Source organism: Pelophylax lessonae, assembly GCF_965119305.1.
Source record: "Pelophylax lessonae genome assembly, chromosome: 5".
Classification (NCBI taxonomy): domain Eukaryota; kingdom Metazoa; phylum Chordata; class Amphibia; order Anura; family Ranidae; genus Pelophylax; species Pelophylax lessonae.
This window is the reverse complement of record NC_138772.1, coordinates 422,562,963-422,579,777: the sequence shown is the minus strand read 5'-3', so window position 1 is coordinate 422,579,777 and position 16,815 is coordinate 422,562,963. Positions and strand designations below refer to the sequence as shown.

At 44.3% G+C, this 16,815-nt stretch overlaps 1 protein-coding gene across 2 annotated transcripts in view; it reads left to right on the top strand.

Annotated features, from left to right (window-relative positions):
- RB1CC1 (RB1 inducible coiled-coil 1) overlaps positions 1 to 16,815 on the top strand; it is a 353,042-nt gene that overhangs the window by 321,273 nt on the left and 14,954 nt on the right. Inside the window, exon 21 of one of the 2 annotated variants that reach the window (XM_082257759.1) lies at positions 1,510 to 1,646. In XM_082257759.1, coding sequence (XP_082113885.1) covers positions 1,510 to 1,646 — 137 coding nt within the window. The remainder of the gene's footprint in view (positions 1 to 1,509; positions 1,647 to 16,815) is intronic. The other variant, XM_082257760.1, reaches the window with a different exon arrangement.

The window sequence follows — 16,815 nt, the reverse complement described above, 5'->3', positions numbered from 1 at the left end:
CTACTTTAAAGAAATTCTGACTACTTACCTCTATTGATTCCACTTTAACCCTTTCCCTGCCAGTGCATGTTAAAATGCACATTATAGGGCTGAAGGTTAGTTTAAACCCCCCAAAAATATGTTTTCTGAACGCAGTGACACTGGAAAATAAAACGGTGGTAGTTACTATTTTTTTATATATCACACGATATTAGCACAGTGGTTTATCAAATGCATATTTTGGTTAATTTTGGTGCACACAAACACATTATGCTTACCATTTATTTTGTAAAATATAAAATATGAAATAAATACTCAACATGTTACGCCTTAAAATTGCATATGCCAGTGAAATGGTAACAAACCTTGGAGTTTATTTACTAAACGTAAATCCACTGTGCACTTGGAAGTGCAGTCACTGTAGATCTGAGGGGGACATACAAAGAAAATAAAAAAAAACTGCATTTTTGCTTGCACATGATTAGATGATAGTAATCAGCAGAGCTTCCCCTCAGATCTACAGCAACTGCACTTCCAAGTGCACTTATAGTGCACAGTGGATTTGCCTTTAGTAAATTAACCCCCTTGTTACTCAAAATGATTGATGGGTGACGCTTTAAAAGACTTAACAGTTCATTAGTTTAGAGTTAACCATGAATAATGGTCATAGAATTAGTGCTTTCTCTCTGGCATGTGCTGCAATATTTAATGTGTATTGCAGTTATCATTTACATATATAGCTGCACTCGAGCCAAGTATTTAGTGCAGCGGCCAAGGAGTTTTGTAGCTGGGTGGGTGAAAGACACTAGTTTTCCATCAGATCCGCTCCCATTGTGATTGACAGCAGGCAGTGGGTGGATTCCATTGCCAATACACTGCCTGCTATGAGCTAAAGAATCCTCTTACTGCCTGCTGTTAATCACAATAAGAGGGCTTGATGGGGAACTTATCCCTCACCTTTGCCCACTTTCAGTGTCACTGGTTGCTAGGAGCCTGTTGGCTGTGAAAACGGAGTCCTTGACAACCAGTGACAGGTGGGAGGGGGTAGCAGCAGCAAACATGCAGCTCTGCTGCACAAGGTATATAGAGACAGGCACACTGCCTGTCTCTGCCAACTTAGAGTTACTTCTACTTTTATTATGATATATGCTATAAAAAATAAAGAAATGTGTATATATAATTGGAGGGTATTGTTTTGTAATTTGGTGCAGCCACTGTTTTTTCCAATGTTATTTAGAACTACCTGAATGTGCAGAACGTTTAGGTAAAGCCACTGAAACTGGCAGCTGGCTTTTTTTTTTTTTAATCTGGCACAGGCCTTTTTTATTTTTAGGACTTAGGACGATTCCACCAGAAAAGTTGTTACAAATTAAAATTTTTAACTAACTTCATGGGGGTTTTCTTTTTTCCGTTATAGATTTGTTGAAACATGATTGATAGACAACAAAATTTGTGAATATGTGTTTTCAAACTATTTGTGTATAGACATGCACTAGTTAAAATCACTTTCTCTGTCTGTCACACTAACAGCTTCCAGGTTGGAGATTTGGTCCTTATTATCTTAGATGAACGTCATGACAATTATGTCCTGTTTACAGTCAGTCCGACATTGTATTTCCTGCATTCAGAGTCATTGGCTGCATTAGACCTTAAACCAGGTGAGTATGGTAAGTGTCATCCATGCAGTAAATGTTTTGGCAGTGTGTTTCTCAGCAGAGATTATTTAGATGTGATACATTAGCAGTTGATAACTATGCAAAATAAGGCCCCTTTCACACATACGGTCCGTTCAGTTCAGTCACATCAAAATGTATCAGTTTTTCATCCGTTTTTCATCCATTTTTTCATCCATTTTTCATCCGTTTTTTTTTTACATACACTACCAATGCAAACCATTTGTAAATTTTTCGTCCGATCTGTCTTTTTGACGGATGAAAAATAGGGCATTCATCCGTTCCACAAAAACAGACATTGACGGAACCAGATGAAAACAGATGTTAACGGATGATCATCCGTTGTCATTCGTTTTTACATAGAGATGCATTGATGTCCGTTTTTCATCCGTCAACAGATGGAGGAAAAATGGACTGTATGTGTGAAAGGGGTCTGAAGCTTTTACATTTTGACTTCACTTTATATCAGATTTTTTTTTTTTTATTCCAGTTCATATTAACCATTTTAAGAGGGTCAACCTGGCCATGTCCTCACTTAAATAGGAATATGTATTTTAGAGGTTGTAAGGCTATATTGGTTTGAGGCATACAATGCTGTAAACAAGCTACTATAAAAAAAAGTAAATAGTGTAGCTATAAAACTGTAAAAATATTTAACCGGTAGAATTAAAATGATTTACGTTTGTTATAAGTAATTAATGGTGTTTAGTCTTCTGCTTCCAGCTCATCTGTCACTTATTTAAAAGCATGCCAATCTGAAGTGAGATGGCTATAATCCATGTGCTTCAGAGGTTGGTTTGAATAATGCAAGATCTCACTGAAAGACAATGTCTGTATAGTACACCACGAAAATCTCCTGGCGGTCAAGGGGGCCAACTTGATAGGGAAATGCCACAACTGAATTCAAAGGCCACAAGAAAAGTATTTTTGAAGATTTTTCAGGATGGTTATTTTTATTGTAAAGTGCCAAAAAAGTAATAGCTGTAGCATCCCTAATATATTTCTATGCAGTGCCTAAGTTGAGTAATGCAACTCAATTTTTAAAATTATTTTTGGTGCAAAAAAATGTCCATGAATTTACTGATTTTTTTTATTTAATAAATTTCAACACACAGATCTTCATTTTCTGTTTACTCGTCATGCAGGCTAATTGTCATGCAATCTGAGTCAATGTTATACAATCATTTCACATTCTGTGAATGACCAGTCTTACTGTGTTGATAGAGAGCATGACGATAGCAGCTGGAAGGGGTAAAATACATATGTTTTTTTTCCCTTGTAAGAGAAGTCTGTGCTGTGATCTGCCTTCTTAGCGCCGGTTCACACTACCGCGACGCTACTTCCCGGGGCGACCTCCGAGATCGCGGTGCGAGCAGCGCGCCGCGACCTCGGAGCGGCCACCACGGACTTCATAACATTGAAGTCTATGGCGGTCGCCTCCTGGTCGCCCCAAAGAAGCTCCAGACCCTTTTTCTAGGTCGGAGCGACTTGTGTCGCTCCTATTAGAACGGGTCCGCAGCTTCCCTATGGGCCTTAAAATGATTGTTAAGGTTTTTTTTTTGTTACCTGTTTGCTGCCAGGCCCTGTGCTCCACTTTCAAACTTAGCTGGCCAGGCCATTTTTGCAATTTTTTCATTGCTTTTTTATTTGTACCTTACGGCTTTCAGAGTTTGTTAAAGACCCCCCAAACCATATATTTCTCTTACGTCCTCCGACAGTCGCCGCCTCTTCATATTCGTCACAATGGGTATTAGACTTTGCTCCGAAGGAGTAGCTAGGCAACAGAATATGTTAACATTAAAGCTTTTAACATATCCCACCCTCAAGGGGTGGTCCCCTCAGTCAATACCCTCCTACTTCCTGCAACCATATCTCAGTTTCAATGTCTAGCTTGTCAGGAGTAGCTGGTTCTCTCTGTGCTGGGGCTTTGTGCCCCAGCCTCTTTCTTCTTTTTTGATTTTTTGTTTGAGTTTTTTCTCTCTCTTTACTTAGCTGTTCTTTTTGTCAGCATTAGTTAGTTCTTCTGACGAAGAGGATCATGCGGGCTGGGTCTCGGGCTGATCCCCCTGGTCGCAGGTCGTGGATCGGTGGCTTCCCAGCCTACCATCGAGCGTTCAGCCAGGTAACGCTCCTGGCACAGTGAACGACCCATCCCTGTTCGGTGCCGGGATGATTGGTGAGGTGGCTACCTCACTGGACGCTGTGCGGTTTCTTAACCCCCATTTTGTGCGTCTTGTATGCGACTCTCCCTGCTTCATGTGCAGCGGCTTGTTCGCCTGTGCGGGTCCCCCACACAATTGAGAGGTAAGTGTATCTATGTGGGGACCTGTCTGTCTGGGGGGGGGGGGGGTGTCAGTCTGGGACTGTGTAACCTGCCTCTGTTCACACTGTTTGTCTCCCTATCACTCTGCTGCATGCTGCGGGCTGCAAGGGGGGGGGGGAGCTGTGTGACACTGTCTGTGTCAGCCTTGTTCAGTGTGAGAAGCTGTGTGCTGTGGGGCATGTTTTGTGGCATGTTTGGGCACAATACAGTGATCGCTGCGGTGATCTGCCATGTTTTTTTATATATGGATGGTGTTATGTGCATTACTGTACTGTAGGAGCGGCGGTTTCGGCGCCAAACGGCGCCATTTTGCCTGCACTCGCTCCGGCCGCATGTTCTACATGCATGGCGGCCATTTTCTTGTAGCCTCCCATAGGCTTTAATAGAGCGCCCTGGTCTCATCACTTCCTCTTCTCCTGGGTACACCGATCGAGGCAGCAGCGGCGAGGGTCTCCTCAGGTTTTATCCTTCTGTTCTTGCTATCCATTGCCTGTGTCAGTTTATTGTCCCTGTGGGGGTCTCATTGTGCTTGTGTGTGGTGCGGTGGGCTGCGCTCGCCGCGCTTGTTAAAGGGGCAGTTAACCCTTTCTTCTCCGGCATATCATATTGGGGCAATGGATTCTCAGGAGGGCAAATTTCCTGCCACCTTGGTGGAAAGCCAGGGGACCGCTGTTTCCCCCCCAGGGGGGGATTTGGCCACTATTGTGGCCGGCCTTGCTGCTCAGGTGCAGATGCTGGTGGCTGCTCAATCTACTAAAAGACCCAGAGTTTCTATTTCCTCTGATTCTGAGGGTGAAGGTGATGGGGCTGTTATGGCGGGGGTCTCCTTATCGGGGTCCCGCTCCTCCCTGGATCTAGTGGGGTCCGAGGTGGAGGCTGAGGTTGAGGGGGTTGATAATTCTCCCCCTGGCTCGCCTGAAGAGCTTGCAATCATGGATGACTTGATTGCTTCCATAAAACACACGCTGCGTTTGCAGGATGAAGTGTGTCCCCCCGCTGCCTTGGCGGCTTATGGGACGCAGAGAAAACGCAGGACGCCGCAGGTTTTTCCCTGCAATGATGATTTTCAGCGCGCTGTTAAGGAACAGTGGCGCAATTTACGCAAACCTTTTGCTGTGCCAAGTAGGTTCAAGCTGCGTTATCCTTTTTCGCCTTCCACTGATGAACGGTGGTGTGTACCACCCCCGGTGGATCACGCAATTGCGGTTTTGAACAAATCCACTGCGATTCCTGCAGAGGGTTCCCCGGTGTTCCGTGATGCCACGGATAGAAGAATGGAGTCTCTTGCCCGTCATACTTATTCTGTTACGGGTTCTATGCTTAAAGCTCTGTTTGCCTCTCTCATGGCGGCCCAGGCTGTCGCAAGTTGGACGCAGATGCTTAGGCGCGTCCTAGTGGCCGATTCGGCCTCGCCGGCGACCCTGGATATGGTGGATCAAATCCACCAGGGTGTCATGTATCTGTGTGATGCAGACTTGGACTTAGTCCCGTTGGCTGCACGTGTACACAGCGTGGCGGTGTTGTCTCGCCGCCTGGTTTGGTTGAAGTGTTGGTCGGTGGACCAATCTTCACGTAAGACCTTAGCCAATCTGCCTTATGATGGGTCTCGCCTTTTTGAGGAGTCCTTGGATGTGTTGATTAAGGGGATCACCGGAGGTAAGAGCACTCTCTTGCCCCATTTCCCCAAGGCTAAGGGGGCTTCTGGGAAGAAGCATGCTAATTTTCTGCCCCCTCAGGGGTCCTTTCGTGCCTTTCGGTCGCACTACAAGGGCAAACCGTTCAAGGGACAAGGCTCTCAAAAGAAGCCTTTGGTCTGGTAAACAGAAGTCCGGTCAGTCCGGACCCGCTGCCCATAACAGTGCGGCCTGAAGGGGCGCCCTCACCCAGTTTTGGGGTGGGGGGACGCTTGCTTGGTTTTCTTCAACCCTGGTTGACCCGCGTGCGGGACAGGTGGGTTCAGGAGATCGTTCGATCTGGTTACAAGATCGAGTTTCTCTCTCGGCCAGAGAGCAGATTTTTTCCCTCAAATCTTCAACTGTCTCCAGAGCGTTTACGGGACCTGCACCTGGCGGTGCGAGACCTGAGGGCTCAGGGAGTGGTGGTTCCGGTGCCTCATCGGGACAGATTTCGGGGGTTTTATTCCAATCTGTTCACCGTGCCCAGGAAGGAGGGCAAGGTTCGTCCAATTCTGGACTTGAAGGCTCTAAACCGCTCTGTGCGGGTTCGCAAGTTCCGCATTGAATCCCTGCGGTCGGTGGTGGCTGCCCTGGTTCCAGGGGAATTCGTGGCCTCCATCGATTTGAAGGATGCGTATCTTCACATCCCCATTTTCGAGGGTCACCAGAGGTACCTTCGATTCAACATTGCGGAGGATCACTACCAGTTCGTGGCGTTACCTTTTGGTCTCGCCTCGGCTCCGCGGGTTTTCACCAAGGTGCTTGCACCGGTTCTGGCATTATTGAGAGCCCAGGGCATCTCTGTCCTGGGGTATCTGGACGACATTCTGGTTCGGTCTGCGACCAGCCAGGGTCTGGAGAAGGACCTGTCTGTCACGCTGCAAACTCTGCACGAGTTTGGTTGGACGATAAATTTTCCAAAGTCGAGTCCGTCGGTTCGTCTTCCCTACCTGGGAATGATCCTGGACTCGGTTCAGGCGAAGGTCTTCCTGCCGGAAGACAAACTCGGAACTCTTCAGGAGGAAGTCAGGTTCCTCAGGGACTTTCCGCACTCGTCTCTGCGGACGTGCATGAGATGTCTGGGATTGATGGTCTCGGCCTTCGAGGCGATTCCCTTCGCCCAGTTTCACACGCGGGGTCTCCAAGCGGAGATCCTGTCCAGGTGGGACGGCGACCTCAATCTCTGGATCTTCAAATCTCGTTGGGCCATCGCACCAGAAGGGACCTTCTGTGGTGGCTCCAGTCCCCGATGGTGTCGGGGGGCAAGTCTTTTCGTCCTATCTCGTGGACGGTGATCACCACGGATGCCAGCCTGTCGGGCTGGGGTGGTGTTCTGGGCGTTCTGTCCGCCCAGGGAACTTGGTCGGAGGGGGAGTCCTCCCTTCCGATCAACATTCTGGAATTGCGTGCGATAAATCTCTGTCTTCATCACTGGACGGACCGGCTGCAGGGCTGCCCGGTTCGGATGCAGACGGACAATGCCACGGCGGTGGCCTACATCAACCACCAAGGGGGCACCAGGAGTGCCCGAGCGGCCCGAGAAGTGGCCGACATTCTGTCCTGGGCCGAGACTCATGTCCCGGCGATAACGGCGGTTCACATTCCGGGGGTGGAGAACTGGCAGGCGGACTATCTGAGTCGCCAGACCCTGGTTCAGGGGGAATGGTCTCTCCACCCGGCTGTCTTCCAGATGTTGTGCGCGAAGTGGGGTCTTCCAGATGTGGACCTGTTCGCGTCTCGTCTCAACAACAAGGTGAGAAGGTTCGTGGCAAGGACGCGCGACCCTCGGGCAGACGCGTCGGACGCGTTAGTGGCCCCGTGGCATCAGTACAAGCTGATGTACGCGTTCCCACCGATTCAGTTGCTGTCCAGGTTCCTTCGCAGGTTACACTCGGAACGCAGCACGGTGATTCTTGTGGCGCCGGATTGGTCACGCCGGTCCTGGTACGCAGACCTCGTGAATCTGGCGGTCGACGCCCCGTGGCATCTGCCTCTTCGAGACGATCTCCTGTCTCAAGGGCCGATATACCATCCTGCTTTACAGTCGCTGGCTTTGACGGCCTGACTGTTAAGACCGAGGTCCTGAAGGAGAGGGGTCTCTCCCCTGAGGTCGTTCATACCTTGATCAACGCGAGGAAGTCTTCCTCGGGGAAGGTTTACTACCGTACTTGGAAGGCCTATTTTGCCTGGTGTGAGTCCAGGGGGTTTTCACCCCGCACGTACTCGGTTTCCCGAGTGTTGTCCTTCCTTCAAACAGGTGTCGATCAGCGTTTGGCGCTGGCTACGATAAAGGGTCAGGTGTCTGCGCTGGCCATTCTTTTTCAACGTCCCGTGGCTTCCAACTCCTTGGTTGGCACTTTTGTTCAGGGAGTGCGGCATCTGGTTCCTCCTAGGAGGGATCCTCTGCCCCCTTGGGACTTGAATCTCGTTCTATCTGTGTTACAACGTGCTCCTTTTGAACAGATCAGGGAGATCTCGTTGTCTATGTTGTCCAAAAAGGTCGCCTTTTTGGTTGCGATCACTTCGGCTTGCAGGGTGTCGGAGCTGGCGGCTTTGTCCTGCAAGTCTCCGTATCTGGTTATTCACTTGGATAAGGTGGTCTTGCGACCTAATCCTTATTTTCTTCCGAAGCGAGTTTCGGAATTCTATCTCAATGAGGATATTGTCTTGCCTTCGCTGTGCGCGAAGGTGAGACTACATTCTTTGGATGTTGTTCGGGCGATAAGGGTTTACCTTAAATCGACTGAGTCTTTTCGAAAGACGGATTCCTTGTTTGTTCTTCCAGAGGGTCCTCGGAAGGGCATGGCGGCGTCGGCCTCTACCATCGCCAAATGGATCAGGCAGACCATTGAACAGGCCTATGCTTTGCAGGGGAAGGTTCCCCCTGTGCCTGTGAAGGCGCACTCTACTAGATCTCTGAGTACGTCTTGGGCCTGTCGTCATGGGGCTTCTGTAGCCCAGGTGTGTAAGGCGGCGACCTGGTCGACCGTACACACTTTCACAAAATTCTACAAGGTAGATGTTCAGGCATCGGCGGATGCTTCCTTTGGCCGCAAGGTTCTTAGTGCGGCTGTTCCCTAGGATCACCTGTTGGGATCCCTGGCTGTTAGGATATGTCTTTTATCCCCTGGTTATTTGTTTTTCCTGGGTTGTTGCTTCTGTTGAGCAAGTTTTTTCCTTTTGCCCAGCTGGTTTCCTTCCTTTGGTAAGGTTCCTTTCTTTGATGCGGAGACTGCGTTGCCTTACGGCGCGGATGCGTTTCCCACCCCTCATGTTTGCACTGCTTTGGGACGTCCCCATTGTGACGAATATGAAGAGGCGGCGACTGTCGGAGGACGTAAGAGAAAACTGAATTTTTGTAAAATCTTACCTGTAAAATTCCTTTCTCTGAGTCCTCCGACAGTGCCGCCCCCGCCCCTCTTTTGGGGTTTTGGTTATATACTCTACTGCTATTCCACTGAAACTGAGATATGGTTGCAGGAAGTAGGAGGGTATTGACTGAGGGGACCACCCCTTGAGGGTGGGATATGTTAAAAGCTTTAATGTTAACATATTCTGTTGCCTAGCTACTCCTTCGGAGCAAAGTCTAATACCCATTGTGACGAATATGAAGAGGCGGCGACTGTCGGAGGACTCAGAGAAAGGAATTTTACAGGTAAGATTTTACAAAAATTCAGTTTTTCTGAAAGCACATGACCAGTAGAATACAAATAAGGTGCTACTGAATTTTAGAGCACAACGATATTTGCGCAAATATTTATCAAAACAATATATTTGCTAAAAATAATAATAAAATCATTTTTAGCAGATAAAAACAGACCATTGCGCCTTTTTGCAAAATGGTGAAAATCAAACATACGCAAAAATGGAAATATCCAAATTTCTCTAAAACTCTAGAGGTTTTCATTGTTCCCTTACAGCTTTCAGAGTTTGTTTAAGACCCCCCAATCCATATATTTTCTGAAAGTACATGACCCGTAGAATAAAAATAAGGTGCTACTGATTTTAACACCCTGCAATTTTTTTGCAAATGTTGCTATAAACAAAGCAAATTTTACAAAATTTCTGCTAAATTCCTACGAAATATAAAAGCTTAACCTGTATTAAGATAATAAATACCAAATATTTGTAATTTTTAAATTACGCCTTTTTGCAAAATGGTAAGAATTGAACATACGCAAAAATGTAAATAACCACATTTCTCTAAAAATCTGAAGGTTTTCCTTGTTCCCTTAAAGCTTTCAGAGTTTGCTAAAGACCCTCCAAACCATATATTTTCTGAAAGCATAGGACCAGTAGAATAAAAGATAGGTGCTACTGGTTTTTAAGGTCCCACGATTCTTGCGCAAATGTTTACCAAAGCAATATTTTTGCTAAAAATACACTAAAATCATTATTAGCAGATACAAACACAGCAAACTGTACAAAATTCCTGCTAAATACCTACTAAATATAAAAGCTTAACCTGTAGGAAGTTAGTAAATAACAAATATTTGTACATTTTTATTTGCACCTTTTTTCAAAATGGTGAAAACTTAACGTACACAAAACCTATATATAATCAAATTTCTCCAAAAATCTGGAGGTTTTCATTTTTCACTTTCAGCGTTTTTAGAAGACCTCCCAAATGATACATTTTCTGTAAGCAAAGGACCAGTAGTATAAATCAAAGGTGCTACTGATTTGTAAGGCCCCTCGATATTTGCGCAAATGTTTACCAAAACAATATTTTCGCTAAAAATGCACTAAAATCATTATTCGCAGATACAAACACAGCAAATTTTACAAAGTTCCTGCTAAATTCCTACAAAATATAAAAGTTAACCTATATTGAGTTAATAAATAACAAATATTTGTACATTTTAAATTGCACCTTTTTGAGAAATAGTGAAAATCAAACATACGCAAATTTTCTGAAAAAATCTGGAGGCTTTCCTTTTTCACTTACAGCTTTCAGAGTTTGTAAAAGACCCCCCCCCCCAAAAAAAAAAACAATATTTTTGCTAAAAATACACTAAAATCATTAATTGTATGGTTTCATACATGGCAAAATGTACAAAATTCCTGCTAAATTCCTACTAAATATAAAAGTTAAACCTATATTGATCACAAAATTTAAAGAAATGGCACCTTCTAATAATTTATGTCTACATATATTGATACAGCAGCCATCAATTTTTGGTATGACCAAAGCTTTTAAAGATTAGAGAAAGTTTAAGGTGCTTTATCTTTAAGTGCTAAGTGCAATAAATAGACAATTGATTAACCCTAGTGATAAAAAAATAATAATATTGAAAGTTACAATTCTAATTTATAAAAATAGGTGTTTAAAAATTAGACATGAAAGATCTGGGTGTTTAAATAAATATGATTAGGTCCAATGAAATTTCCAAAGCAGTAATTCCACCAAAATTGTGCCAAAAAGTGCTCAAAGTGGATCTTCAGGTGTTAGTGCTTGATAATCCTTCACCCATTAGTATGAGGGTCACTCACCAGATGGCTAAGGGCCTCTAGGACTCAGCTTGCTTGTCCAAATATTCCAAACTGGATATCCTCCTTGGGGATGGAATGGACTCCCTAGATAGCCCTCTGGCCTCACAGTGGATATGATCACGATCGAAAGAGGTCGATCTAGAGGCCATCACTTCCAGTTTTTCCTCACTTCCGCCTTTTGCTGAAATGCACACCGGAATCGAGTGGCGTTCCATATTTCCTTTGCACTGCCTGTTCATTTTGGTGGAATTACTGCTTTTGAAATTTCATTGGACCTAATCATATTTATTTAAACACCCAGATCTTACATGTCTAATTCTTAAACACCTATTTTTATCAATTAGAGTTGTAACATTCAATATTATTATTATTTTTATTCATTTTTTTATCACTCAGGTAATCAATTGTCTTATTATTGCACTTAGCACTTTAAGATACAGCACCTCTAACTTTCTCTAATCTTTAAACCTATATTGAGTATTTGTACATTTTAAATTGCACCTTTTTGAGAAACGGTGAAAACTGAAGGTACTCAAAACTGTAAATAAAAACAATTTACACCGGAGGTTATCATTTTTCACTTACAGCTTTAGAATTTGAAAAGACCCCTCAAATCAGACATTTTCTGAAACCACATGACCTGTAGAATAAAATATGTGCTACAGATTTTTTGGGTCCTGCAATAATTGCGCAAATGATCATCATATCGCTATTTTCAAAAAAAATACACTAAAATCATTATTAGTGCACATAAACACAACATAACTTTCAAAATTCCTGCTAAATTACTACTAAATCATTGTTCACATGTGGCATACTAAAGTGTACGCCCATGGAGGGCCATGTTTACCCGCACAGGAATGCACAGGTGTTCCGTACATCCCCGTACAGGCAGTCCCATTTATGTCATTTGGGATGCAACGGCTGCAGAGGCATAGCTGCTGTTCCCAATCTGAAATCCGTGTGGGTGTGGGTGCACGACCCCAAACGCAGACAGTGTGAGCTCAGGGACATGCACGTGCACCTACATGGATGTCAAATTGGCTCTGTTTTTGAAGTTGCTACATCGCAAATGACATCAAAGGGACTGCCTGCAAGGGACACCTGTGCATCCCTGTAAAGGTTCCTATGTATGCCCTGTGTGAACAAGGCCTTAGGCCCCTTTTACACAAGCAGACCGATTGGTCTGCCTATCCGTTTTTCAGGCGGGCCCAATCAAGCCACCCATTGTTTTCTATGGAGAGGCTGATGTAAATGGACTAGTGTCCGTTTACACCCGCCTGCATCCGATCCGATCCACTAAAAACAGACGAATGGGGATCCTTTTCCTCAATCATCTAGCAGATCAGATCGGATGGTATCAGATAAAAATGGTTTCCATCTGACCGCCTCATAGAGGGCAGCAGGCTGTGTCCATGTCGGCTCTGCATCAGTGGAGCAGACGCGGGCCTGTCATCTGCCTGATCAGCAGGGATTAGCAGAAAGATCTGCTTGAAAGAGTCCGCTCCATGTCTTTTTTAATTTTTTTTTTTACCTTTTACATATTTCTACAACTATATATCTTTTTTTGGGGGGGGGGTCTTTGGTGAGATATCAGAGGTCTAAACAGACCCCCATATCTCTTTTTTGAGACCTCGGCATCAGCGGACATGGATCTGTCATCAGCAGACAGATCCCTGCTGAGCAGGTGGATTCTTTTTTATTTATTTATATATATATATATAATTTTTTTTTTTTTTTTGTGGGGGTGGGCAGGGGTCTTTGGTGAGTTATCAGAGGATTAAACAGACCCCTATATCTCTTTTTTTGAGACAGAGAAAGGGACTTAAAGTCCCTTTCTCTACAGCACTTTACGTGAATGAAATCGGAGTCAGTGTGGAGACTCCTCATCCATTCATAAACTGACAGTCTGACACACTCGGTTTACTATGATCAGCTGTCAGTGGACATATGAGCCATCAGTAGCAATGGCTGCTTTGATCCACTGTTCTACAGAGAGGGGGCTGGTAAACTCAACTATACCAGCACCACCCGTCTCATTACCCGCTCAGGCTGACAGCTCGCTGGACATAGTGACGATCAGCAGCTGCAGGTGACTGGAGGGGAAGGAGGGATGCCGCCGGAGCAGGAATGCAGGGGCTGGGGACAGAGAAGGGGCAGCATGGGTTGTGGGGACAGTCACATTTTAGGTTAATAACTCTGATCAGCTGATTGTAACCTGCTGATCAGAGTTATAGAATTGTTCAGCAGAGTCCGTTATAGGTTCTTGGTCATTTAAGTGACCATGAGCTTATAGGAGAGGGAGAAATGAGGTTCGCACGGCGTACAGACCTGGCCAGCTGCAGGCAGTTCTGTAGGTTTGTATGCCGTACAGACCTGGCAGTAAAAGGGTAAATAACAAACATGTTATACTTACCTGCTCTGTGCAAGGGTTTTTCACAGAGCAGCCCCGATCCTCCTTTTCTGGGGTGCCCTGGGGGTGCTCCTGGCTCCTCCTCTTCATTGAGTGACCCCACGAGTGCATAGAATGCATTAAGGTGAAAAACAATGAGACTTTACAACCCCTTTAGGGATCTCAACTAACATGTCCTGTCTACCCCATGCTTAATAGAGAAAAAATGCACCTCCATAGTAATTTACTGTTCTTAATGGAAAAATCAAAAGGGCTTAGATAGAGTTTCTTTATGTGTATTTGTACTTGGTGATTGGTGAACAATATTTCTCACTTAGAAATAGAAATAATCAGAAACATGCTATGTAATTTCTAATTAAAAGAGGTACACAAAGGAATGCCTTGCTTTTGTTTGCAGCTTTTTATGTTGTAAATTTCTTTCTTTCATATGCTTTCAAAGCATCCTGAAAATTTGCATCTTTAATGGCTTACGTTAGCCAATACAGAGTATCACTTAAAGTGGTATTAAAGCCTTGTATATTTTCCATGAAATGGGAAAAAAGATGTTATACCTACCTGTCTGTGCAAAATCTTTCACAGATTGTTCCCTTACCTCCCCCTCTGGAGTTCTCTCTGGCTCTGTCCGCTCCTCTTCTCCTGTTCTCCTGCGTGTGCCCTTATAGCAATAGAAGCTCTTGTGCGGGCGCACTCTTGAGCTGGGCTGTGTGGTTATATAGAGACACACTGTGTGGCTTGGCCATGCCACTCACTCCTTCCTCACAGGATTTGACAGCAGCAGGAACCAATGGCTCCCGTTGCTCTCAGTATGTTCTTTGAGAGCCGGAAGGGAAGCCAATCAAGAGAGGACTCAGGTAAGTATTCATGGAAATGGCAAAGATACAGTTTTACATGAGGGTAAAGAATATTCTTCCCCTTCAAATGTAGGTGAGGGTTGCCACCATCCCTATTGTATCAAATGCAGATTATTTTAGACCTTATATAGGATTTTGTTGGCAACCAAACCTATACCCATAGAAAATGTATATAAAAATATTTTTTATTAGTCACGTTGAATAAAATTAGCCAATGAAATTGGCCTTATATTAAAAACAATGAGTGTACATTTACAAGAGAAACAAAAGGATCAATATTGCAGAACATTTACTTGACAGATAGTGGTACGACCAGTTGTTATCCGCAAACTGAGATGACATCACTACAGTACGTTTCAACTGGAAAAATCTCAACGCGTTTTGAACATACAGTAAACAATGTTCTTCATCAGGAAAGTACCACACTACAAGGTAATATTATAAATGTCAAAAACATGAATATTCAATTTATCTTTGATGAGATTCTTGGGTATATAAACTTTTTTTCAACTTACATATATATCTGCAGATTCACCTATGATCCCAAAAAACAACCACTGGGGCTAGGAGAGGGAATGATAACTGCACCCAAATGTAATGAAGACAAGTGGAGACACACATCAAATCTAAAGAGATAGGATGAGGAGGTGGTCTCATACGACCGTTTAGATATCTTTGTCAACCCATATAGATAGAAAAAAGTATCTCACAAAAGTGAGTACACCCATCACATTTTTGTTAATATTTTATTATATTTTTTAATGTGACGACACTGAAGAAATGACATTTTGTTACAATGCAAAGTAGTGAGTGTACAGCTTGTATAACAGTGTAAATTTCCTGTCCCCTCAAAATAACTCAACACACAGCCATTAATGTCCAAACCACTGGCAACAAAAGTGAGTACATTCCTAAGTGAAATGTCCAAATTGGGCCCAAATTGTCAATTTTTTGTGTGGCCACCATTATTTTCCAGCACTGCCTTATCCCTCCTGGACATGGAATTCACCAGAGCTTCACAGGTTGCCACTGGAGTCCTCTTCCACTCCTTCATGATGACACAATGGAGCTGGTGGATGTTAGAGACCTTGCGCTCCTCCACCTTCTGTTTGAGGATGCCCCACAGATGCCTAATAGGATTTAGGTCTGTAGACTTGCTTGGCAAGTCCATCACCTTTACCCTCAGCTTCTTTAGCAAGGCAGTGGTCATTTTGGAAGTGTGTTTGGGGTCGTTATCATGTTGGAATACTGCCCTGTGGCCCAGTCTCCGAAGGGAGGGGATCATGCTCTGCTTCAGTATGTCACAGTACATTTTGACATTCATGGTTCCCTCAATAAACTGTAGCTCCCCAGTGCCGGCAGCATTTATGCAGCCCCAGACCATGACACTCCCACCACCATGCTTGTAGGCAAGACACACTTGTCTTTATACTCCTCACCTGGTTGCCGCCACACACGCTTGACACCATCTGAACCAAATAAGTTTATCTTGGTCTCATTAGACCATAGGACATGGTTCTAGTAATCCATGTCCTTAGTCTGCTTGTCGGCTTTCCTGTGCATCATCTTTAGAAGAGGCTTCCTTCTGGGACGACAGCCATGCAGACCAATTTGATGCAGTGTGCGGCGTATGGTCTGAGCACTCACAGGCTGACCTTCCACTACTTCACCCTCTGCAGCAATGCTGACAGCACTCATATGTCTATTTCCCAAAGACAACCTCTGAATATGACGCTGAGCTCGTGCACTCAACTTCTTTGGTCGACCATGGCAAGGCCTGTTTTGAGTGGAACCTGTCCTGTTAAACCGGTGTATGGTCTTGGCCACCATGCTGCAGCTCAGTTTCAGGGTCTTAGCAATCTTCTTATAGGCCATCTTTATATAGAGCAACAATTCTTTTTTTTCAGTTCCTCAGAGAGTTCTTTGCCATGATGTGCCATGTTGAACTTCCAGTGACCAGTATGAGGCAGTGAGAGCGATAACACCAAATTTAACACACCTGCTCCCCATTCACAGCTGAGACCTTGTAACACTAACGTGTCACATGACACCGGGGAGGGAAAATGACTAATTGGGCCCATTTGGGCATTTTCACTTAGGGGTGTACTCACCTTTGTTGCCAGCAGTTTAAACATTAATGGCTGTGTGTTGAGTTATTTTGAGGGGACAGCAAATTTACACTGTTATACAAGCTGTACACTCACTACTTCACATTGTAGCAAAGTGTAATTTCTTCAGTGTTGTCACATGAAAAGATATATTAAAATATTTACAAAAATGTAATGGGTGTACTCACTTTTGTGAGATACTGTGTATATATATATATATATATATATATATATATACACACAGTTGTGTTCAAAATTATTCAACCCCCCAATGCTGTAAAGGGTTTAGGGAATTTACT